The sequence below is a fragment of the Elephas maximus genome, chromosome 2 (genome assembly GCF_024166365.1).
Source record: "Elephas maximus indicus isolate mEleMax1 chromosome 2, mEleMax1 primary haplotype, whole genome shotgun sequence".
Lineage (NCBI taxonomy): Eukaryota > Metazoa > Chordata > Mammalia > Proboscidea > Elephantidae > Elephas > Elephas maximus.
Genome location: NC_064820.1, coordinates 214209055 through 214234583, shown reverse-complemented (window position 1 = coordinate 214234583; position 25529 = coordinate 214209055). Strand labels below are relative to the sequence as shown.

The 25529-nt window shown below is 47.2% G+C and overlaps 1 protein-coding gene across 1 annotated transcript in view; it reads left to right on the top strand.

Annotated features, from left to right (window-relative positions):
• Nucleotides 1-25529, top strand: part of MYO15A (myosin XVA) — a 72919-nt gene that overhangs the window by 6084 nt on the left and 41306 nt on the right. The window contains exons 3-15 of the mRNA XM_049874734.1: nucleotides 172-235; nucleotides 1018-1127; nucleotides 1405-1479; nucleotides 1717-1807; nucleotides 6625-6630; nucleotides 7069-7172; nucleotides 7301-7364; nucleotides 8323-8436; nucleotides 9174-9335; nucleotides 23422-23535; nucleotides 24074-24132; nucleotides 24214-24337; nucleotides 25084-25179. Of these exons, the coding sequence (XP_049730691.1) occupies nucleotides 172-235; nucleotides 1018-1127; nucleotides 1405-1479; nucleotides 1717-1807; nucleotides 6625-6630; nucleotides 7069-7172; nucleotides 7301-7364; nucleotides 8323-8436; nucleotides 9174-9335; nucleotides 23422-23535; nucleotides 24074-24132; nucleotides 24214-24337; nucleotides 25084-25179 (1183 nt within the window). The remainder of the gene's footprint in view (nucleotides 1-171; nucleotides 236-1017; nucleotides 1128-1404; nucleotides 1480-1716; nucleotides 1808-6624; nucleotides 6631-7068; nucleotides 7173-7300; nucleotides 7365-8322; nucleotides 8437-9173; nucleotides 9336-23421; nucleotides 23536-24073; nucleotides 24133-24213; nucleotides 24338-25083; nucleotides 25180-25529) is intronic.

Below are 25529 nucleotides of genomic sequence, written 5' to 3'. Positions count from 1 at the left end.
GTAACTTGGCCAAATTCTCACAGCTGGCTGATGTCAGGGACAGAACTTGAACTCAGGCCTGCCTGACCCAGAGCCCAAGCTCTTACTTAGCCACCGCCCAGCACTTAAGGGGAGGAGGGCATGTGCCAGCTCAAGCCTGGGCCCTGACTGCTCTTCTCTGCACCCTCTCAGAGACCTCCAGGAGGCTACTGTGCTGTCCAATATCAAGACCAGATTTGAACGGAACCTCATCTATGTAAGTCCTGGGGCTGGTCCTGCCTCCCTGCCTGTGGGGCCTTCTGGGGTTGGGGGTGGACACACAGGTTTCTCCTGTGGGGCCCCAGACCTGTGGCTGCTGGTTTGAACCTTGAGGTTTGTACCGTTTGAGCACAGAATGCTAGTGCCTGGAGCTCAAAGCCCTAAAACGTGGGATCTTAGAACGTTGTAGAGCAGAGGCAGGGACCTGGAGTCGGGGAACCCAGAAATGTGCAGTTTCCGCTGCAGGCCCTGTGGATACAGACTCCACCATCCCAGAATCCCTAGACTTGGGTCCCAGAATGGGGAAGGCCACCGGGGTGGGAGGAGCCACTGACCCCAAAAGATAAAAGGGAGGGCCGAGGGCATAAACCACTGTGGGGAAGGCAAGGACCCGGGAGGGCTAGTGGTCCCCAGGGTGCCCTGGGCTCCCCAACTCTGCCCCATTCCAGGGAATGGATGCTTGACCTCAGAAGTCTTTTGGGAGTAAAGGAAGTAGGCAGCAGCTGATGGGGCAATCAGCCTGGCCCCCCTTTGCAGAGTGGTAGCTGTGGGGCTTTACTCTTTTCAAATTCCTTCCAGCCTCAGCCTGGTACAGTGCCTGAAATTCCAGTTAGCGCATGTGATCCCAGTAAGCTGTTAGAGGGCCTTGGGTGTGAACACTGAAGCCAGGCAGCTAAAGCTCTGTCCTGATGGAAGTGGGGATCCCAGCCTCCAGGAGCAGGGTGGGTGGGTGTAGAGGCCACGAGGAGTATGGGCATTGAGGCCACCCCTTCCCAACAGACATACATTGGTAGCATCCTGGTGGCGGTGAACCCGTACCGGATGTTGGGGATCTACGGGCCAGAGCAGGTGCAGAAGTACAACGGGCGGGCTCTGGGAGAGAATCCACCGTGAGTGTCCTGGGGGGGCGGGGGCTGTCCCGCGTCCTTCTCTCAGCGTGACAAGAGCCTGGCTGCCCCACACCATGGGTTGGGGCTGATGGTGGTGGGCACAGGCCTGGCCACACCCTCTCTGGGCCTGAGGCTCCTCCCCCCATGGCTTGAGACCACAGTGTGGGGTGGGAAGCACGTCCCTAAGGCGGTGAGGGGTGGGAGCAGGGTTGGACCCTGGGCTGGACAGAGATCCCCCTGGCCTAGGGAGGTGATGCCTAGCAGCCTGTCTCCCCAGACACCTCTTTGCAATTGCGAATCTTGCCTTCGCCAAAATGCTCGATGCCAAACAGAACCAGTGCGTAATCATCAGGTGAGCTGGGGGTCAGGCGGGGTGGGGTGCCTATTCATGGGGATGAATGAGGGGACTTCAGGAACGTTCTGCAGCAGGCCAGACCTACGCTGTGGCCTTGGGAGGTCCCTGGGCATCTCTGAGCTGGCGTGTACCCATGTCCCACATCTTTCCCCCACCCTGGCTCCAAGGCAGGGCTGGGGGGCCCAGGAGAGGCAGGGAACAAGAGAAGCCCACTCTGCCTCTCTGTCTGGGCAGTGGAGAAAGCGGCTCTGGCAAAACCGAGGCCACGAAGCTGATTCTGCGCTACCTGGCCGCCATGAACCAGAAGCAGGGCATCACCCAGCAGGTGGGTCTGTCTCTCCAGGACCCTCAGGTGAGCACCGTTGTAGTGCATGCTCCATATGCTCCCCAAGAGGCAAGGGTCCTTGGCCCCACTTTGAGGACAGAGAGCCTGGGCTCCAGAGGGGTTGGGGCCTGGCCAGGGGCTGCACAGAGAGAGACTGTTGGGCTCTGGGCTCTTTCTGATGCCCCTGCCTCCCTGGGAAGCGCCTGGGGGTGGAGTCCCCTCCTGTCTGTGTTCCTGGTGGCAGCTCTGTGTTCCAGGGTCAGAGAGGGGGCCACAGGGACAAGAGGATTGCTCTGTCTCTCCTGCCTGGTGTCTTTGTCCCAGTTACAGCCCGGAGATTCCATATTCTCACACGCGGGAGTAGGACAGGCCTGAGTGTGGGGGGAGTAGATAAGGAGAGCAGCCAGGGAGGCAGTAGACCCTGGGCAGGGACCCCTGGGCACCGAGGAGAGGAAGGACTAGAGGTTTGCTAACAAAGCGGGTGCTAAATTGTCAAACCTGAGAATGTTAGAGCCTCAGTAATTTACCGAGGACCTAATGTGTGCCCAGCCTGCATGCTAGATGCTACAGAGGCAGACAGCAGCAACCAGACAGATGTTCCAGCTGCATAGAAATTTCAGTCTAGTAGAGAGACTGAAGAAAACAAATAAGTAAATTTTGTGCATGTAAAGGATGATAAGTTGAGGAGAAAAAGAACGAGGAGGGGCAGGGGGTGTTAAGGGCTGTCCTTTTAAGCATGGTGGTTAGGGTGGGCCCCACAGAGAAGCTGAAGAAGTGGCCTGAGAACTTTTCGGGGAGAACCACCAGCTAGAAGATAGGGCAAGGGCAAAGGCCTCAGTGTGGGAGCCTGGCTAGTGTGGCCAGCGTAGAATCCATGTGAGAGGGTGGGGGCTCAGACCAGGGAGGGGTGAGGAGTGTTAAATTCCAGGTGTGTGAGAGATGGGGAGAGCCCAAGGATGCCCCAGGTGCTGGCCTTGAGCCGTCGGCAGGATAGGGCTACTGGAGGAGCAGTTACGGAGAGAAGACGATGAGGTGACCTGGAGCGGCTACTGGTCCCTGCAGAGCACAGGTCAGGGGCTCAGGAGAAGTCGGGTGGGGCTGGAAGCAGGCCCTCACCTGCTCAGACTGCACAACCGCAGTCTCAGACACCCCAACACGAGTGTCCACTGAGGCTTTGATGTGGCTACAGTGTCCCAGCCAATGGGGGACTCCGCAGGGGTGACCCTTGGGGGATCAGCCCAGGAGACTGCCTGCCAGCCCAGCTGGGACCAGCCTTCTTAAATGTCTACCTTGGCCTGTTAGTCTCTTCCATGCCAGCATGGGCCTCCGGACAGTCAACCCTCCCTGTGTCTCCAGGTTAGACTTAAGGAGGGACTAGTGAGGTAGGTAGGGAAAGAAAGAATTGTGTACCAAGCACCTCCCAGGTGCCAGGTGCTGCCAGCTGTGTTGTCATTGCTTGATTCTCACAGCATCCTTGTGAGGGAGGTCTATTTGGATCCATTTTATAGATGGTTTGGCAGGGGAGGTGCCTTGCCAGTGTCCCAAGGTGAGATAGTAATGGAGCTGGGATTTGAAGTTCACGGTCAGAGAGCTTATCTTGGCAAAGGTCCGGGAGGCCGGTCGGGGCTGTGGGAAGTGGCTGGGTCTAGAGGAGTTTCTATGTCAGCGCACAGTCGGTGTGAGGACATGTCTACTAGCTGGGACGAGTGTGGGACTCGTCTTCCAGCTGCTGTTCTGCTCCTCCTCATGTGATCCAACAGTCCAGAGCCAGGTTCAGTTTTAGGCTTGATTGGATCCAGGATCTTAACCAACGTCCCTTATCTTGGTTCCACCTCCCCTGTTTATGATCATCCTCCTCAACCTACCTCCCAGTGGTCAGCAGGATAATGCCATAGTAACACAGCTCCCACCTCCCAACAGTCCAGTAGTCTCAAAGCTCTCTCTCATTTCTTGTTTTGGCCATGTCTTCTCACTTGAGCCAGTCACATAGCACAAGGTGTGCTCTGTCCTGATTGGCTGATACCTGGGCCTGGTCCTTGGGGTGGGTATGTGAGGAGGGTTTCCAAGAGGATGGCTGGATGCTGGGCAGCCCAGAGCACCTGGTACCGCATGGGGGCTGGATTGGAGGCCCTGAGGTGCCAGGTGTTTACCCCCCTCAGGCCCATCAGGCCTTGCCCCCAGCCCCTGGCTGTGTGTCCACTCTGTGCTGGGCACACGAAGCAGCACCCCCCCACCACCACTCATGTGCCCTCAAAGGCTCCCAGACGGAGGGATATGTCTTAGTCATCTAAACCTGTTGCCATCGAGTCGATTCCGACTCATAGCGACTCTATAGGACAGAGTAGAACTGCCCCATACGGTTTCTAAGGAGCACCTGGTGGATTCAAACTGCCAGCCTTTTGGTTAGCAGCCATAGCTCTTAACTATTGTACCACCAGTAACAGAAATACCACAAGTGGATGGCTATAACAAAGAGAAATTTATTCTCTCACAGTCTAGGAAGCTAGAAGTCCAAATTCAGGGTTCCAGCTTGAGGGGAAGCCTTTTTCTCTCCGTCAGTGGAAGGTCCTTGTCTTCAATCTTCCCTTGGTCTAGGAGCTTCTCAGCACAGGGACCCTGGGTCCCAAGGAGGCACTCCGCTCACAGAGCTTCTTTCTTGGTGGCATGAGGTCCCTTTCCTCTCTGCTCACTTTTCTCTTTTATATCTCAAAGAGATTGACTCAAAATACAACCTAATCCTGTAGATTGAGTCCTACTTCACTAACATAACTGCCTTTAATCCTGTCTCTTAACATCATAGAGGTAGGATTTGCAACACATAGAAAAATCACATCAGATGACAAAATGTTGGACAACCACACGATGCTGAGAATCACGGCCTAGCCAAGTTGACACACATTTTTGGGGGACACAATTCAGTCCATAACAGGATAGTTCAGGGCAGACCCCAGGCAGGCCCTGTCCCTCTCAGACACAATATTACCTAGACAGGCGAGACTATGGTTGTGGCCCAATGGAGGGAGCTGGCATTGTTCCCAAGATTACAGATACTATTTCTGTGGTGACAGGGCCTTCCCTGCTTCTCCCCTAAGAATGTATCCTCAGGAAATGACTCAGCAAATGGAAATGCTGTGTACAAACCTGCTTGTTGCAGTGCAGGGACCCCACCCTCATGGATTCTGGAGTCGGGCATGGGACCTGAGGCATGTAGCTTCACCTCTCTAAGCCTCAGTTTCCTCATCTGTAAAATAGAGGAAGTATTAGTACCTACCTTATAGGATTATTGGAAACCCTGGTGGCATAATGGTTAAGTGCTACAGCTGCTAACCAAAGGGTCGGCGGTTTGAATCCGCCAGGCGCTCCTTGGAAACTCTATGGGGCAGTTCTACTCTGTCATATAGAGTCGCTGTGAGTCGGAATCAACTTGACGGCACTGGGTTTGGTTTTATAGGATTATTAAAAATGACATAACTAGGATAAACTGTCTGGTGCATGTTGTTAATTTCCAACTCATAGCGACCCCACGTGACAGAGTAGAACTGCCCTATAGGGTTTTCTTGGCTGTAATCTTTACAAGGAAGCAAGGAGCTAGCCAGTTCTTTCTCCTGTAGAGCCCCTGGGTGGGTTTGAACCACAAAACCTTTTGGTTAGCAGCTGAGCACTTAACTGTTGTGTCACCAGGGGTCCTTGTCTGGTGCATAGTAGGTGTCAATAAGAGTCCTGACGACGCAGTGGTTAAGAGCTTGGCTGCTAACCAAAAGGTCGGCAGTTCGGATCCACCAGCTGCTCTCTGGAAACTCTATGGGGCAGTTCTATTCTGTCTTGTAGGGTTGCTATGAGTTGGAATCGACTTGACGGCAATGGGTTTGTGTTTGGCTTATCATTAGCTATGGAGTCTCTGGGTGGTGCAAACAGTTAATGTACTCGGCTGCTAATGGAAAGATCGACGGTTTGCGACCACCCAGAGGCACCTTGGAAGAAAGGCTTGGGGATCTACTTCAGAAAAATCAGCCATTGAAATCCCCATGGAGCACAGTTCTCCTGACACACACGGGGAGGCATGAGTCGGAAATAACTCGACAGCAACTGGTTATCATCGGCTCTGGTCACCCCTGGGCAGTTCTGACTGTGGGATGCCCTTCCTTTATCCATCCATTTAGCAGATATTTTCTGAGGGCCCACTCTGTACCAGGTCCTGTGTAGGTCTGGGAGTTTAGAAAGGGGGCTGCCATTCCAGTGGGAGAGAGATGACACACAGCAAACAGATGGAGAAGCAGAGTTACTGGTGGTGCTGTGGGCGCTACGGGAAGAGGACACTGGTGGGGCCTGACCTAACCAAGGTAGTCAGGGAGATGTCACCTGAGGCAGGTGATAGGTGAGCAAAGAAGATGAGCGTATGAGCCAGGCAGGTACGTGAGCACCTCGGCTTCCGGGAGATGGAGCAGCGAGTGCAATGCCCAGAGGCAGGAGCGCGCCTGGGTGTGGTAGCAGTGGGTAGGGGGAAGTGCACATTCCCAGAGCATTTCGGCAGGTAGAGCCAGCAGGACCTCCACACCCTGGAGGCCACACACAGCCCCCAAGCCCGGCCATCTGGGGACAGGGGCTGAAGGCCTGTGGGGTCTATGAGGTTCCAGATCTGTTCTCACCTGGTGGCTCTCCCACTTGCCACCAGGGGCTGAAAGGGGTCCCTGTCGGTCTGTGGTCTGAGGCTCCTGATCTCCTGGGGGGGGAGCAGTGCTCAGTCTGCTGGTAACCCACTTCTGTTCATGTCCCTTTCTTTTTCCCCTCCTTCCTGAACCCTCCCGGTGCTCCTCAAGATAAAGGTACTTAGAGCGTGCATGTGTGTGTGCACACACGCCTCATGCCACCTGGACCCTTTTGTGTGTGTATATGTGCATGTGTGTGCATACTCGTGTGTGGATGGTGGTGTGGGCTTGTCCAGGGCCAGGGCTGTGGCTAGGGGGCTTCGTGTTGGGAGCTGCTGTCGCAGGGAGTCCAGGGAGTTGGGAGAGGAGTGGCGTGGGACTTGCAGTGTGGGGGCTGGGTTGCACAGTGTGGGGAGGGGTCAGGTTGAAGCAGTGGGGGGCACTGGAGAGGCCCCAGGGTTCTATAGGGAGCCCACCTCCAGTTACCCCTCACAAAGGGGGTTCTTGGGGTGGTCTGTGTGTGCGGAAACCTAGGGGTAGTCCCAGCCATGCTCCCTACCCCAGGCCCCCAGAATACTGCCCAGCCCCCCAAGTCCCACATCTTCTGGGGTCCAGATCCTGGAGGCAACACCCCTCTTGGAGTCCTTTGGTAACGCGAAAACCGTAAGGAATGACAACTCCAGCCGCTTTGGGAAGTTCATGGAGATCTTTCTGGAAGGGTAAGTGGGTAGTAGAAGGGGTGCCCAGGGAACCCTGGCCTTGCAGGGCACCCTAGTACCTGGCCACAGACCCTCAGAGCCACCCCCCACCTGACCCCACATAAGCTGCCCTGTGTTCCCACCTCCAGGGGCATGATCTCTGGTGCCATGACTTCCCAGTACCTGCTCGAGAAATCCAGGATTGTGTTTCAGGTGGGCCAGTGTCTCCTCAGCCCTGTGTGTTGGGGCAGGAGGGGCTGGTATGGATATGCAGAGCTGGCACATGGTAGGCTTGGTAAATGCTGAGTTCATGAACAACCCTGTGTGGGGGGTGGGTGTGGGGGTGGGAAGGGTGTGTGTGTGTATGGGTGCGGGTGTGTGGGTGTGGGTCTCGATGTGTGTGTGGGTGTGTGTATACCTGTACGTGTGAGCATGTGACTGCTTCCCCCCCCATGCCCCTCCTACCACACTCCTTGCTGTTTCTGAAGCAAACCAGGCATGTGCCTGCCTCAGTGCCTTTGTGCCTGCTGTTCCTTCTTCCCCCTGATACTCATGTGGCCAAATCCCTCTCCTCCTCCAAGCCTTGCCTGAAACGTCACTTGCTCCAAGAAGCTTCCCTGATTACCGCACCCCACGAGAACTCCCTGACCCCTCCCTTGCTTTAATCCTCTATGAAGCACTTACCGCCATCTGACACATTTTATATCGTGGACTGAGTTGCCAGGTGTCTCTCTTCTAGCAGGCCGACTCCATGCATTCTTGGGATTTTTGTCTGTCTTGCTCCCCACTGTGTCCGGGGGCCCAGGAAGTACCCAGCCCACCTGGCTGGTTGGCCCATGGGGAAGCTCTGTGTGTGCACACTTGGGCCTGTGAACACACATGTACGCAGGTGTGTGTGGCTGGTGCACATCAGAGACAGGCTACCTTGCTCCTCTTTTTCTAAACAAAGTAAAACCTGGTCTGGAGTCTGCTCCCCACCACCTATTACTGGCACCCTTCCACCCTCTACTCCACCTCTAGTCAGTGTCAGGCTGGGGAGGCCAACTTGCTGCATGGGGTGCCCTGCCTCTTCAACGGCTCTGTGTATGTATATGTGTATGTGTGTGTGTGTATCTATGGGCATGCCTGGGTCTGTAAGTGTTCCCTCTCCGGGCTGGCCCACCCGCTCCAGGCCAAAAATGAGCGCAACTACCACATCTTCTACGAGCTGCTGGCTGGGCTGCCTGCCCAGCTCCGCCAAACTTTCAGCCTACAGGAGGCCGAGACCTACTACTACCTGAACCAGGTGGGCACACCTGAAGGGCCTATGGGGCCTGTGGGAGTGGTGGGATGCCACTGAGGCCAGGGCCAGGGTTGCAGTGGGCACAGCCTTAATCTGCCCCAGGAGCTGAATAAGGGATGTCCCACAGCCCTGGTCTTCCCACCCCCATCACCCCTGGGCTGGGTGGGCAGCCAACTCGTGCTGCCCCAATGGCCAATGAAAGTTATGGAGGTTTAGGGAGGAAGAGTGTGGATTTAAGCTTTTCACTGCAGCAAGGGAAGCAGATGTCTTTGTGGTTCAAAGTGGAGAGCACTGGAGGTCTACCTGATTCTTCAGTTCTTTGAGCCTCGGGGGGAACTGGCCAGCCTAGAGCTACTAAACTGGCCCTCTCTGTGCCTCAGTCTGCTCAGCTGTAAAATGGGACCAATAGAGTGCCTACTTCACAAGGATATAGTGAGGATTAGATGAGGAAATGCCTGTAAGCACTTAGCACACGACCTGGCACGTAGTAAGTGCTCGATAAACGTTGGCTGCAGTTTTTTGTCATCATTACCATTGGGCTGTGACAAAGGTCGAGGTGTAACAACCACTGCTGCGCAAAGCCATTATTCGGCTGTGCTCAGGGTCTCCGGCACATGAGAATGGAATGCCCTTTTCATGATGAGAGCTTGAGGGACTGGCTTAGGGTCACACCACTGGTCAGGCAGACCAGGGACCTTGAGGGCTCCAGATTCCCACTCAAGGCCCCTGCCCTCACCCAGGGTGGGAACTGTGAGATCCAGGGGAAGAGTGATGCAGATGACTTCCGGCGGCTCTTGGCCGCCATGGAGGTGCTGGGCTTCAGCGGTGAGGACCAGGACAGCATCTTCCGCATCTTGGCCTCCATCCTGCACCTGGGCAATGTCTACTTTGAGAAGTACGAGGTGAGAAAAGGCCATAGCCTGCATGGCTCCCCAGCACCTTGGGACAAATGCCATCTTCTCAGAGGCTTAGCTGCCACCTGTCTTTCCCCTTCTGGCCACACTGTGCTCATATCATTTGTCCTTTTTTTGCTTTTTTTTTTAATGTTGTTTGTTTTACTGCTGTATGGAAGCTCTTCATATATGCTAAGGAAATCAGCCCTTTGTCTCTGATATGAACCGTAGATATATTTTACAGCTTGTCATTTATACCTTGACTTCCTTTACAGTGTTGGTTTGTTTTGTTTTGCCATGCACATTAAAAAAAAATTTCTAAGCAATTCATTTATCAATCTTTTCTTGTGTAAAATTTGGACTTTGCATCCCGTTTAAAGGGGTCTGCCTCGTTTGGGAATTATAACAGCCCTCTCCCATAGTTTTTTCAAGACCTTTTATGGCTTTGTTTTTACATTTAGATCTTTCATTCCATCAGGCATTTATCCTAGTGTCAGGTGTTTCTTAATTAAAAAAAATTTTTAACTATTTTTTAGAAGTGTTTTATTTATGTTTTTTTATTGAGACAAATTCATATAACATAAAATTATTTTAAAGTGAACCCTTCATTGGCATTTAGTACATTCACAATGTTGTATAGCCACCACCTCTGTCTAGTTCCAGAACATTTCATTACCCCAAAAGGAAACCCCATATCTATTAAGCAGTTACTCTCCATTCCCCCCACCTCAAGGCCCCAACAACTACCAATTTGCTTTTGGTTTCTGTGGATTTGCCTGTCCTGATCTTTCATATAAATGGAATTGTACATTATTGGTCCTTTTGTATCTGGTTTCTTTCACTTAGCATAATATTTTCAAGGTTCATCCAAGTTGTGGCATGTATCAAGACTTCGTTTCTCTTTATGGCTGAGTAATACTCCATTGTATGTATGTAGGACATTTTGCTTATTCATTCCTCCGTTGATAGACATTCGGGTTGTTTCTGCCTTTTGGCTATTGTGAATAACGCTGCTATGAACATTCCTGTACATGTTTTTGGTGTGGACACAAGTTTTTATCTCACTGGGGAGAACTCCTAGGAGCAGAATTGCTGAGTCTTTATGTTAATCCTATGTTTCACGTTTTTAGGAACCGTCCCAGTGTTTTCCATAGCAGCTGCACTGTTTTACATTCCTACCAGCGTTGTACCAGGATTCTAGTTTCTCTTCATCAACACTTGTTATTTTCCTTTTATTTTTTATTTTGTTTTTGTTGTTAGGTGCCGTTGAGTCTATTTCATAGTGACCCTGTATACAACAGAACAAAACACTGTTCACTCCTGTGCCATCTTTCATTGCTATGTTTGAGCACATTGTTGCAGTCACTGTGTCAATCCATTTTGTTGAGGGTCTTCCTCTTTTTTACTGACCTTCTACCTTACCAAGCATGATGTCCTTCTTCAGGGACTGGTCCCTCCTGATAACATGTCCAAAGTACATGGGACGAAGTCTTACTATCCTCACTTCCAAGGAGCACCCTGGCTGTACTTCTTCCAAGACATACTTGTTTGTTCTTCTGGCAGTCCATGGTATATTCAATATTCTTCGCCAGCACCATAATTCAAAGGCATCCATTCTTCTTCGGTCTTCCTTATTCATTTTCCAGCTTTCACATGCATGTGAGCCGATTGAAAATATGGCTTGGATCAGGCGCACCCTAGTCACCAAACTGACATCTTTGCTTTTCAACACTTTAAAGAGGCCTTTTGCAGCAGATTTGCCCAGTGCAATACATCATTTGATTTCTTTTATTTTTTTTTAATTTTTATTGTGCTTTAAGTGAAAGTTTACAAATCAAGTCAGACTCTCATACAAAAATTTATAAACACCTTGCTATGTACTCCTAATTGCTCTTTCCCTAATGAGACAGCATATTCCTTCCTTCCTCTATTTCTTTTTGTGTCCATTCAGCCAGCTTCTGACACTCTGTACGCTCTCATCTCTCCTTCAGACAGGAGCTGCCAACATAGTCTCATGTGTCTACTTGATCCAAGAAGCTCATTCTTCACCAGTATCATTGTCTATCCTATAGTCTAGTCCAATCCCTCTCTGAAGAGTTAGCTTTAGGAATGGTTCCTGTCTTGGGCTAACACACAAAGTCTGGGGACCATGACCTCCGGGATCATTCTAGTTTCAGTCAGATCATTAAGTCTGGTCTTTTTTATGAGAATTTGGGGTCTGCATCCCACTGCTCTCCTGCTCCCTCAAGGGTTCTTTGTTGTGTTCCCTGTCAGGGCAGTCATCGGTTGTAGCCGGGCACCATCTAGTTCTTCTGGTCTCAGGCTGATGTAGTTTCTGGTTTATGTGGCCCTTTCTGTCTCTTGGGCTCATAATTACCCTGTGTCTTCGGTGTTCTTCATTCTCCTTTGCTCCAGATGGGTTGAGACCAATTGATGCATCTTAGATGGCCACTTGCTGGCATTTAAGACCCCAGATGCTATTGTCCAAAGTGGGATGCAGAATGTTTTCTTAATAGATTTTATTATGCTAGTTGACTTAGATGTCCCCTGAAACTGTGGTCCCTAAACCCCTGCCCCTGCTATTCTGGGCTTCAATGCATTCAGTTTATTCAGGAAACTTCTTTGCTTTTGGTTTAGTCCATTTGTGCTGACCTCTTCTGTATTGTGTGTTGTCTTTCCCTTCATCTAAAATGGTTCTTATCTACTATCTCATTATTGAAAACCCCTCTCCCTCCCTCCCCCCTCTTGTAACCATCAAAGAATATACTCTTTTCTGTTAAAATATTTCTCGAGTTCTTATAATAGTGGCCTTATACAATATTTGTCCTTTTGCAGCTAATTTCACTCAGCATAATGTCTTCTAGATTCCTTCCATGTTATAAAATGTTTCATGGATTCATCATCGTTCTTTCTCGATGCGTAATATTCCATTGTGTGAATATACCATGATTTATTTATCCATTCATCCATTGATGGGCACCTTGGTTGCTTCCAACTTTTTGCTATTGTAAACAGTGCTGCAGTGAACATGGGTGTATATATATCTGTTTGTGTAAAGGCTCTTATTTCTCTAGGATATATTCCAAGGAGTGGGATTGCTGGATTGTATGGTACTCCTATTTCTAGCTTTTTAAGGAAGTGCCGAATCTATTTCCAAAGTGATTGTACCATTTAACACTCCCACCAGCAGTGTACAAGTGTTCCAATCTCTCCACAACCTCTCCAGCATTTATTATTTTCTGTTTTTTGGATTAATGCCAGTCTTGTTGCAGTGAGATGGAATCTCATTGTAGTTTTGATCTGCATTTCTCTAATGGCTAATGATCATGAGCATTTCCTCATATATCTGTTAGCCACCTGAATGTCTTATTTAGTGAAATGTCTGTTCATATCCTTTGCCCAGTTTTTAATTGTTTTTTTTGTCTTTTTGTAGTTGAGTTTTTGCAGTATCGTGTAGATTTTAGAGATCAGGTGCTAATTGGAAATGTCATAGCTAAAAGCTTTTTCCCAGTCTGTAGATAATCTTTTTACTCTTTTGGTGAAGTCTTTGGATGAGCATAGGTGCTTGATTTTTAGGAGCTCCCAGTTATCTAGCGTCTCTTCTGCATTGTTAGTAATGTTTTGTATACTGTTTATACCGTGTATTAGGGCTCCTAGAGTTGCCCCTACTTTTTCTTCCATGATCTTTATCGTTTTAGATTTTATGTTTAGGTCTTTGATCCGTTTTGAGTTAGTTTTTGTAGATGGTGTGAGATATGGGTCTTGTTTCATTTTTTCACAGATGGATATCCAGTTATACCAGCGCCATTTGTTAAAAAGACTGTCTTTTCCCCATTTAACTGACTTTGGGCCTTTGTCAAATATCAACTGCTCATATGTGGATGGATTTATGTCTAGATTCTCATTTCTGTTCCATTGGTTGTACCAGTACCAGGCTGTTTTGACTACTGTGGCGGCATAATAGGTTCCACAATCAGGTTGAATGAGACCTCCCACTTTGTTCTTCTTTTTCCGTAATGCGTTACTTATCAGGGGCCTTTCCCTTCCATATGAAGTTGGTGATTTGTTTCTACATCTCATTAAAAAAATGTTGTTGGAATTTGGATGGGAATTATATGGTATCTATAGATGGCTTTCGGTAGAATAGACATTTTTACAATGTTAAGCCTTCCTATCCATGAGCAAGGTATGGTTTTCCACTTACGTAGGTCTCTTTTGGTTTCTTGCAGTAGTGTCTTGTAGTATTCTTTGTATAAATCTTTTACATCTCTGGTAAGAGTTATTCCTAAGTATTTTATCTTCTTGGAGCTACTGTAAATGGTATTGATTTGGTGATTTCCCCTTCAATGTTCTTTTTGTTGGTGTAGAGGAATCCAACTGATTTTTATATGTTTATCTTGTATCCTCATACCCTGCTGAACTCTTCTATTAGTTTCAGTAGTGTTCTTGAGGATTCCATTGGGTTTTCTGTGTATAAGATCATGTCATCATCTGCAAATAGAGATACATTTACTTCTTCCTTACCAATCTAGATGACCTTTATCTCTTTATCTAGCCTAATTGTTCTGGCTAGGACCTCCAGCACAATGTGGAATAAGAGTGGTGGTAAGGGGCATCCTTATCTGGTTCCCAGTCTCAAGGGGGATGCTTTCAAGCTCTCTCCATTTAGGATGATGTTGGCTGTTGGCTTTGTATAAATGCCCTTTATTATATTGTAGAATTTTCCTTCTATTCCTATTTTGCTGAGAGTTTTTATCACGAATGGGTGTTGAACTTTGTCAAATGCCGTTTCTACATCAGTTGATAAAGTCATGTGGTTCTTGTCTTTTGTTTTATTTATATGATAGGTTACATTGATTGTTTTTCTAATGTTGAACCATCCCTGCATACCTGGTATGAAACACACTTGGTCATGGTGAATTATTTCTTTGATATGTTGTTGAATTCTATTGGCTAGAATTTTGTTGAGGATTTTTGCATCTAAGTTCATAAGGGATATAGGTCTGTAATTTTCTTTTTTTGTAGTGTCTTTACCTGGTTTTGGTATCAGGGATATGGTGGTTTCATAGAACGTAGTTTGGTAGCATTCCGTCCTTTTCTATGTTCTGAAATACCTTTAGTAGTAGTGGTGTTAGTTCTTCTCTGAAAATTTGGTAGAACTCTGCAGTGAAGCCATCCGGGCCAGGGCTCTTTTTTTTGTTGGGAGTTTTTTGATTACCTTTTTAATCTCTTCTTTTGTTAGGAGTCTATTTAGTTGTTCTACCTCTGTTCGTGTTAGTTTACATAGGTAGTGTGTTTCTAGGAATTCATCCATTTCTTCTAGGTTTTCAAATTTGTTAGAGTACAATTTTTCGTAGTAATCTGATATGATTCTTTTCATTTCAGTTGGGTCTGTTGTAATATCGCCCTTCTCATTTCTTATTTGGGTTATTTGCTTCCTCTCCTGTTTTTCTTTTGTCAGTTTGGCCGATAGTTTTCAATTTTGTTAATTTTTCAAAGAACAAGCTTTTGGTCTTGTTAACTCTTTCAATTGTTTTTCTGTTTTCTATTTGATTTAGTTCTGCTCTAATTTTTATTATTTCCTTTCTTCTAGTGCCTGAAATTTCCTTTTGTTGCTCTCTATTTGTTCAAGTTATAGGGATAATTCTTTGATTTGGCCCTTTCTTTTTGGATGTGTGCATTTATTGATGTAAATTGACCTCTGAGCACTGCTTTCGCTGTGTCCCAAAGGTTCTGATAGGAAGTGTTTTCATTCTCATTGGATTCTATGAATTTCTTTATTCCATCCTTAATGTCTTCTATAATCCAGTCTTTTTTGAGCAGGGTATTGTTCAGTTTCCAAGTGTTTGATTTCTTTTCCCTGCTTTTCCTGTAATTGATTTCCACTTTTATGGCCTTATAGTCAGAGAAGATGCTTTGTAATATTTCAATGTTTTGGATTCTGCTAAGGCTTGCTTTATGACCTAATATGTGGTCTATTCTAGAGAATGTTCCATGTGCATTAGAAAAGAAAGTATACTTGGCTGCAGTTGGGTGGAGTGTTCTGTATGTCTATAAGGTCGATTTGGTTGATCGTGGCATTTAGATCTTCCATGTCTTTATTGAGCTTTCTGGATGTCCCGTCCTTCACCGAAAGTGATGTGCTGAAGTCTTCTACTATAATTGTGGAGTTGTCTATCTCACTTTTCAATGCTGTTAGAGTTTGTTTAATGTGTCTTGCAGCCCTGTCGTTGGGTGCATAAACATTTAATATGGTTATATCTTCCTGGTATATTGTCTCTTTAATCAATGTATAGTGTCCTTCCTTATCCTTTGTGGTGGATTTAACTTTGAAGTCTATTTTGTCAGAAATTAATATTGCCACTCCTGCTCTTTTTTGATTGTTGTTTGCTTGATATATTTTTTTCCATCCTTTGAGTATTCGTTTATTTGTGTCTCTAAATCTAAGGTGTGTCTCTTGTAGGCAGCATATACATAGATTGTGATTTTTTTTAATCCATTCTGCCACTCTGTCTCTTTATCGGTGCATTTAGTCCATTTACATTCAGCGTAATTATGGATAGGTATGAGTTTAGTGCTGTGATTTTGATGTCTTTTTGTGTGTGTGTTATTGACAGTTTCTTTTTCCCACTTAATTTTTTGTGCTCAGTAATTTATATTTATATTTTGTCTTTTCCTCTCATAAGTTGTTGTTGGTTTTGTTTCTGCTGAGTCTCTACTTTTTTCTTATAATCTACTTTGATGAGTAGGATACTTAGTCTCCTTTGTGGTTACCTTAATATTTACCCCTATTTTTCTAAGTTTAAACCTAACTTTTATTTCTTTATATCACCTTGTCTTCTTCTCCATATGAAAGATCTATGACTACATTTCTTAGCCCCTCTTTATTATTTTAATGTGGTCTTCTTTTACATAATGACATCGCTGTTTCCCCGTTTTGAGAGTTTTTTTTCTTATTTTTGTGATTTCCGTTTCTGGGCTAACATCTGATTGCTTTGTCCAGTGTTCTAGTCTTGGGTCCATACCTGATATTATTGATTTTCTAACCAAAAAACTCCCTTTAGTATTTCTTGTACTTTTGGTTTGGTTGTTACAAAATCCCTAAACTTCTGTTTATCTAGAAATGTCCTAATTTCACCTTCATATCTGAAAGACAGTTTTGCTGCATATATGATTCTTGGCTGGCAATTTTTTTCCTTCAAAACTTTGTGTAAGTCATCCCATTGCCTTCTTGCGTGCATGGTTTCTGCCAAGTAGTCTGAGCTTATTCTTATTGACAGGTTTATCCCTAGCTGCTCTTAAAATTCTCTCTTTATCTTTGGTTTTGGCCAGTTTGATTATGATATGTCTTGGTAACTTTGTTTTAAAATCTACCTTATGTGGAGTTCAATGAGCACCTTGGATAGATATCTTCTCATCTTTCACAATATCAGGGAAGTTTTCTGCCAACAAATCTTCAACAATTCCCTCTGTATTTTCTGTTATCCCTCCCTGTTCTGGTACTCCAATCACTTGTAGATTATTTCTCTTGATAGAGTCCCACATGATTCTTAAGATTTCTTCTTTTTTTTTAATTCTTTTATCTGATTTTTCTTCAAATATATTGGCATCAAGTGCTTTATCCCCCATGTGTCTGTCAGTTTGTCATACTGTGGGGACTTGTGTGTTGCTGTGATGCTGGAAGCTATGCCACTGGTATTCATATACCAGCAGGGTCACCCATGGAGGACAGGTTTCAGCTGAGCTTCCAGACTAAGACAGACTAGGAAGAAGGACCCGGCAGTCTACTTCTGAAAAGTATTAGCCAGTGAAAACCTTATGAATAGCAGCAGAACATTGTCTGATATAGTGCTGGAAGATGAGCCCCCAGGTTGGAAGGCACTCAAAAGATGACTAGGGAAGAGCTGCCTCCTTAAAGTAGAGTCGACCTTAATGGCATGAATGGAGTAAAGCTTTTGGGGCCTTCATTTGCTGGTGTGGCATGACTCAAAATGAGAAGAAACAGCTTCAAACATCCATTAATAATTGGAACCTGGAATGTACGAAGTATGAATCTAGGAAAATTGGAAATCATCAAAAATGAAATGGAATGCATAAACATTGATATCCTAGGCATTAGTGAGCTGAAATGGACTGGTATTGGCCATTTTGAATTGGACAATCATATAGTCTGCTATGCTGGGAATGACAACTTGAAGAGGAACGGTGTTGCATTCATCCTCAAAAAGAACGTTTCAAGATCTATGCTGAAGTACAACGCTGTCAGTGATAGGATAATATCCATACACCTACAAGGAAGACCAGTTAATACCACTGTTATTCAAATTTACGCACCAACCACTAAGGCCAAAGATGAAGAGATAGAAGATTTTTATCAGCTGCTGCAGTCTGAAGTTGATCAAACGTGCAATCAAGATGCATTGATGATTACTGGCGATTGGAATGTGAAAGCTGGACACAAAGAAGAAGGATGAGTAGTTGGAAAATATGGCCTTGGTGATAGAAACAATGCCGGAGATCGAATGACAGAATTTTGCAAGACCAACGACTTCTTCATTGCAAATACCTTCTTTCACAAACATAAACGGCGACTATACACATGGACCTCACCAGATGGAACACACAGAAATCAAATTGACTACATTTGTGGAAAGAGACAATGGAAAAGCTCAATACCAGTCAGAACAAGGCCAGGGGCCGACTGTGGAACAGACCATCAATTGCTCATATGCAAGTTCAAGCTGAAACTGAAGAAAATCAGAGGAAGTCCACGAGAGACAAAATATGACTTGAGTGTATCCCACCTGAATTTAGAGACCATCTCAAGAATAGATTTGACACATTGAACACTAGTGACCAAAGACCAGACAAGTTGTAGAATGACATCAAGGACATCATCCATGAAGAAAAGCAAGAGGTCACTGAAAAGACAGGAAAGAAAGAAAAGATCAAGATGGATGTCAGAGGAGACGCTGAAACTTGCTCTTGAGTGTTGAGCAGCTAAAGCAAAAGGAAGAATTGATGAAGTAAAAGAACTGAACAGAAGATTTCAAAGGGCCTCTCGAGAAGACAAAGTAAAGTACTATAATGACATGTGCAAAGAGCTGGAGATGGAAAACCAAAAGGGAAGAACACGCTCGGCGTTTCTCAAGCTGAAAGAACTGAAGAAAAAATTCAAGCCTCCAGTTGCAATAGTGAAGGATTCCATGGGGGAAAATATTAAATGACGCAGAAAGCATCAAAAGAAGGTGGAAGGAATATACAGAATCATTATACCAAAAAGAATTAGTCGATATTCAACCATTTCAAGAGGTGACATATGATCAGGAACCGATGGTACTGAAGGAAGAAGTCCAAGCTGCACTGAAGGCATTGGCGAAAAGCAAGGCTCCAGGAATTGATGGAATATCAACTGAGATGTTTCAACAAACAGATGCTGGGCTGGAGGTGCTCACTCGTCTATGCCAAGAAATATGGACGACAGCTTCCTGGCCAACTGACTGGAAGAGATCCACATTTATGCCTATTCCTAAGAAAGGTGATCCAACCTCATGTGGAAATTATAGAACAATATCATTAATATCTCAGGCAAGCAAAATTTGCTGAAGATCATTCAAAAACGGCTGCAGCAGTATATCGACAGGGAACTGCCAGAAATTCAGGCAGGTTTCAGAAGAGGACGTGGAACCACGGATATCATTGTTGATGTCAGATGGATCCTGGCTGAAAGCAGAGAATACCAGAAGGATGTTTACCTGTGTTTTATTGACTATACAAAGGCATTTGACTGTGTGGATCATAACAAATTATGGATAACATTGCAAAGAATGGGAATTCCAGAACTCTTAATTGTGCTCATGAGGAACCTTTACATAGATCAAGAGGCAGTTGTTCGGACAGAACAAGGGGACACTGATTGGTTTAAAGTCAGAAAAGGTGTGTGTCAGGGTTGTATTCTTTCACCATACCTCTTTAATCTGTATGCTGAGCAAATAATATGAGAAGCTGGACTATATGAAGAAGAACTGGGCGTCAGGATTGGAGGAAGACTCATTAACAACCTGCGTTATGCAGATGACACAACCTTGCTTGCTGAAAGTGAAGAGGACTCGAAGCACTCACTTACTGATGAAGATCGAAGACTACAGCCTTCAGTATGGATTACACCTGAACATAAAGAAAACAAAAATCCTCACAAGTGGACCAATGAGCAACATCGTGATAAACGGAGAAAAGATCGAAGTTGTCAAGGATTTCATTTTACTTGGATCCACAATCAACAGCCATGGAAGCAGCAGTCAAGAAATCAAAAGATGCATTGCATTGGGCAAATGTGCTGCAAAGGACCTCTTCAAAGTGTTGAAGAGCGAAGATGTCACCCTGAAGAATAAGGTGCGCCTGACCCAAGCCATGGTATTTTCAATCACATCATATGCATGTGAAAGCTGGACAATGAATAAAGAAGACCGAAGAAGAGTTGATGGCTTTGAATTGTGGTACTGGTGAAGAATATTGAATATACCACAGGCTGCCAGAAGAACGGACAAATCTGTCTTGGAAGAAGTGTGGCCAGAATGCTCCTTAGAGGCAAGGATGGTGAGACTGCGTCTTACATACTTTGGACATGTTGTCAGGAGGGATCAGTCCCTGGAGAAGGACATCATGCTTGGCAGGGTACAGGGTCAGCGGAAAAGAGGAAGACCCTCAACGAGGTGGGTTGACACAGTGGCTGCAACAATGAGCTCAAGCATAACAATTATAAGGATGGCGCAGGACCGGGCAGTCTTCCGTTCTGTTGTGCATGGGGTTGCTATGAGTCGGAACCGACTCGAGGGCACCTAACAGCAACAACAAGTGCTTTATCTTCAAGGTCCCCAATCCTCCCTTCCATTTGCTCGATTCTGCTTCTCTGACTTTCTATTGAGTTGTCTAATTCTGTAATTTTATTGTTAATCTTCTGAATTTCTGATTGTTGTCTCTCTATAGGTTCTTTTCAGCTTAATAAATTTTTCATTATGTTCTTGAAGAACCTTTTTCATTTCTTCAACTGTTTTATCTGTGTGTTCTTTGGCTTGTTCTGCATATTGCCTGATCTCCTTCCTTATGTCTTGAAGAGTTCTGTGTTTTAATCTTTTGAATCCTGCATCTGGTAGTTCCAGGAAGGCACGCGCATCCAGAAGATCCTTTGATTCTCTGTTTTGAGAGCTTGTTAAAGTGATAATGGTCTGTTTCTTTATGTGGTTTGATACTGACTATTGTCTCCGAGCCGTCTATAAATTATTGTATTAGTTTATTTTATGTTTGCTTACTGTATTATAGTTTCTCACTTTGTTTTGTTTTGATATTCCCAAATGGGTTGCTTGAGTGAGCTAGCCTGATTATTTTTGCCTTTGGGGCTCTGATGTCCTGTCACCAGATGGCTAGAACTATTAACAGGTATATGAGCTTATGAGTCCATTCACTTTTCTTGTGTGTGTTCAGCTCAGGTGTCCAGGTCGCTGGTCATCAAGTGTGTGGTACAGGCCCTGTCCTACAGTCTTAGGGGGCAAGGGTGTTTGCTGTAGGTACTGGTACCTGGTTGCAGCAGGGGGTCACACTGTGAACAAGGCAGGGGGCTGAGAACCATTCCCCAAGTGTCTCTGAGGAAAGTGCGTCCCTCTTCCCTAGAGTGTGCAGGTAGGTGGGTTCTGCAGACGGACCATGGGCACCCATTGCTTTTGTTTGTAAGGACTGGGAGGTACCAGTTATCCTTGGACCCCTGTCGCGGGTGGCTGGGTGACCTGAGTTGAGCCACCAGTCCTTAGGCCCCTGATGTGGGTAGGTGAGGACCCTGTTTAATAGGCAAAGCCATGTCAAATATCAAACATCCACCTCTCTACCACACAGCTTAAATAGTCACAGTCTACCAGCAAGGGCCTATTCTCCTGGAATAGGCCCACACAGGTCCATGCAAAGGGAAAGGTACTGAAAGTGCATCGACCGTTTATGCCTGGACGGGAGCTGCTTCTGTTCTGAGCTCCCCAGGTTAGTGGAACTGGCAAATTATCTTTTCCCCCTGTTGTGAATTTATTCCTTTCCCAAGTCCAGGAGCATGGCTCAGGACGCTCAAATGGGCCTATCCAGGCCCAGGGAAATCAGCCACTGAACCTGGCTTGTGGACAGGGTGCACGGTAAAATATACGCAAGTACTTAGCTTTTGCCAAAAGCACCATTCTTTCCTGGTTCCGGAGGTGTGAGTAGGCTGTGCGGCTGAGAAAACTGTGGCCGAACGCTACCACCAGCCCACCCCAGGCGCTTCTGCATCTGGTGCCTGAGGGATCTCAGCAATTCAGGTCTGGCAACTCCTTTCCGCTTCTGGAAGGTCTCACTCTCCCCCTGCCACTTATTCTGTTTTCTAACTTTACCTTTGATATTCAGGGCCCCTAGCTTGTCATAAATCTAATTGTTTCACTTGATTTTTCGGGGCTTTGTTGTAAGAGGGATCGCAGGAAGCATCTGGCTATTCTGCCATCTTGGCCCTGCCTCCCTGATTTGACTTCTTGACTGCTGCTTCCATGGACATTGATTGTAGATCCATGTAAAATGAAATCCTTGACAACTTCAATATTTTCTCCATTTATCATGATGTTGCTTACGGTCCAGTTGTGAGGACTTTTGTTTTCTTTATGTTGAGATGTAATCCATACTGAAGGCTGTAGTCTTCGATCTTCATCAGTAAGTGAGTGCTTCGAGTCCTCTTCACTTTCAGCAAGCAAGGTTGTGTCATCTGCATATCGCAGGTTGTTAAGAGTCTTCTACCAGTCCTGATTCCCCGATCTTCTTCATATGGTCCAGCTTCTGGGATTATTTGCACACCATAGAGACTGAATAAGTATGGTGAAAGGATATAACCCTGACACACACCTTTCCTGATTTTAAACTGTCAGATATGTCGTAGCGAAAAATTTTCTCCCAGTCTGTAAGTTCTCTTTTAAGAAATCCATATTTGTGACCATTCCAAAGAAAGGTGATCCAACAGAATGTGGAAATTATCTAACAATATCATTAATATCACACGCAAGTGAAATCTTGCTGAAGAAAGTTCAAAAATGGTTGTAGCACTACATTGACAGGGAACCTGCAGAAATTCAAGCTGGATTCAGAAGAGGATGTGAAATGAGGGTTATCACTGCTGATGTCAGATGGATCTTGGCTAAAAGCAGAGAATACCAGAAAGATGTTTACCTCTGTTTATTGACTATGTAAAGGCATTTGACTATGTGGATCATAACAAATTATGGATAACATTGTGAAGAATGGTAATTCTAGAAAACTTAATTATGCTCATGTGGAACCTGTACATAGACCAAGAGGCAGTCATTCCCACAGCCACAGCCTCCTAGGTTTCAAAGAGTCAGAGTTTCACCAACTCAATTCTGGAGTGTGGGGCTGCCTTTCACAGAGTACCAGTGAGATGGGGCCAGATCTGCTACCCAAAGCTGAGGGAGTGGGGCTTCCATGCCCAAAGGGCAGAAGAATGGGCCTGCTGGGGCCCAGAGGATGGGATCTACACTCAGATGGACTAGAAGAATGGGAGTGCCCAAATCTGAGGGAGCAGAGTTGCCATTCCAGTAGGCCTGGACAGCAGAGCTGAAGCCCAGGGCCGAGGGGCCTCCACCCAGAATCCGGAGAATGTGGCCAACACCCAGAGTCTGGAGGGCAAGGCCATCGCCAAATGGTCTCAGAGAACAGAGGATTATTTTCAAGCCTTGGGAGGTGTTGTAATGTGTTCTGCTGACTTGCTTGGTGCCTGTTATCCCTTCTTTCACTTCAGTTTCTCCCATTTGTGATGGAAACATCTACTTTGTGCCTGTCCCACCAGCAGTGGTACCCGGCGAAGGGGGAAGAAGGGAATGGGGAACGATTACTTAATGGATACAGGGTGTTTTTTAGGTGTGGTGAAAAAATTTTGAAACCAGATAGAGGTAGTGATTGCGTGACTTTGTAAATGCACTAAATGCCACAGAATCGTATACTTTAAAAGGGTGAATTGTGTGTTATGTGCTGTTGCCTCAGTTTTAAACACACAGTCACACGCCTGCTGTGTTTTTCATAGACGGATGCACAGGAGGTGGCCTCGGTGGTGAGCGCCCGGGAGATCCAGGCTGTGGCGGAGCTGTTGCAGATCTCCCCCGAGGGCCTGCAGAAGGCCATCACATTCAAAGTGACTGTGAGTCTGCGGGTACCTGGGCTGCTAAGAGAGCTTCCTGTGGGCCACCTTTTCTACCCACCCGCCTTTCTGTCCCTGTCCCTTGTCTGGGTCAGTCCCTCTCGCAGGCTTATGAGGAGGCTCTGAGGAAGTGACCTCAGAACCCAAGGGCTTCAGGGTCTCATATCTCCTGGAGTTTGCAGAGGCTGTTCCCTCTGCCTGGAATGCTCTTCCCCCTCACAGCTACTCACCTATCTAGACCCAGGCCAGTCATCCCCCCTCCAGGGAGCCTCCTCTGGCTTCTGTCTGAATCTCACAAACCCTGGGCTCTCCTCCCTTCCCAGGGCTGACCTCATTGTGCTGCCATGCCTGTTTATGCCTCTGTTCCCCTCAACCAGCAGCTGCCACCCCCACCAGTGCACCTGGACAGAAGGGGGAGGAGGGTGTGCCCATCTGTGCTGCCTCTGGCCTGCCTTACCTGTGCCCCATCCACCCTCTGGGGGCTTTCTGAAGGTGGTAGCTGGTCTGCCCTCAGCTCAGGGACCGTTTCCTTCCCCAGGAGACAATGCGAGAGAAGATCTTCACACCCCTGACTGTGGAAAGCGCTGTGGACGCCAGGTGAGGCCTCCCCTGCCCTGCCGGACCCCCAGGCCCTGTCCCGCCCCGTGCCCCACCCACGAAGCAACCTCTCCACTCCAGGGACGCCATTGCCAAGGTTTTGTATGCACTGCTGTTTGGCTGGCTCATCGCCAGGGTGAATGCACTGGTGTCCCCATCACAGGACACGAAGTCCATCGCCATCCTAGACATTTATGGCTTTGAGGTAGGGGCCGTGTGGGGGAAGGGGTAGGGGCAGCCTGCTGGCTGCCTCTTCCACCCCACTTCTCCCCTTCTGCACCACTCACCTTCATCCCTTCCTGGGTCTCCCCCTCACCCACATGTCCAGCCCTCAGGAGGGTAGGGAATAGCTGTGACAGAGGCAGCCTAGCCTCTGGGACAGAAGGAGACACCCTGAGCCGATGCCTGAAGAACCAGTGATGGCATTCTAGGTCGAGGGAACAGGCCAGGGCCTGCAGGGTGCTGGGCAGGTGTCTGTGGGTTGGAAATCTGCAGTGACTGTGGGGTTGAGCGCACATGCGGACTGGTGGGACGCAAGGCGGGGTGATTATAGAAGTGACAGCTAACACGTGGTACCTGCTATGTGACAGGTACTGTTCTAAGCACTTTACACTTATTAATTCACTTAATCCTTATAATAACTGTACGAGACATGTGCTGTCATTATCCCCATTTTACAGATGGGGAAACTGAGGCACAGAGAGATGCCCAAGGTCACACAGCTAGAAAATGGCAGAGCCAGGACTTGAACCTGGGCAGAAGGCTTCAGAGCTGTGCCTTTAACCACTCTCTGTCCTGCCTCTCATCAGGAGTTTGGGTGTCTGGCGCTACCCAGTGTGCAAGGCAGCTGTGGAGGGTTCTGAGCAGTGGGTGTGTGGTCAGGCATGAGAGCTCTGGGCCTGGGCTGGCAGAGGTGGACAGAGCCCAAAACTATCACTTCCCACCTGGCAGGACCTGAGCTTCAACAGCTTTGAGCAGCTGTGTATCAACTATGCAAATGAGAACCTTCAGTACCTTTTTAACAAGATTGTCTTCCAGGAGGAGCAGGTGTGCAGGCCCCATTACCACTCCCATCCCCATTCTCACTGACCGGGTCAGCCCGGGGGGGGCCTTCCTGGGGACAGACCAGGATGCACTGGTTCTCTCAGGCAAACCAGAGGCCACCAGTCGATGAATGGGGAAGGCCCATGTGATGGCTGTGTCCTACAGGGGTGTTGGGTGCTAGGCCCAGAGGAGAGCCACCTTGAGGGTCCTTCTCACCCTCTGCAGGGTTGTCCCAGGTGGAGGGAGCAGTGGGACCCTGAAATGGCTCATGTTTTCTTGCTAGGGAGTGAGCCCTCTGTTCTAGGAGGCATGCAAGCAGAGGTGGCCTGGCCCGGCCCCTCCAGATGGATTCA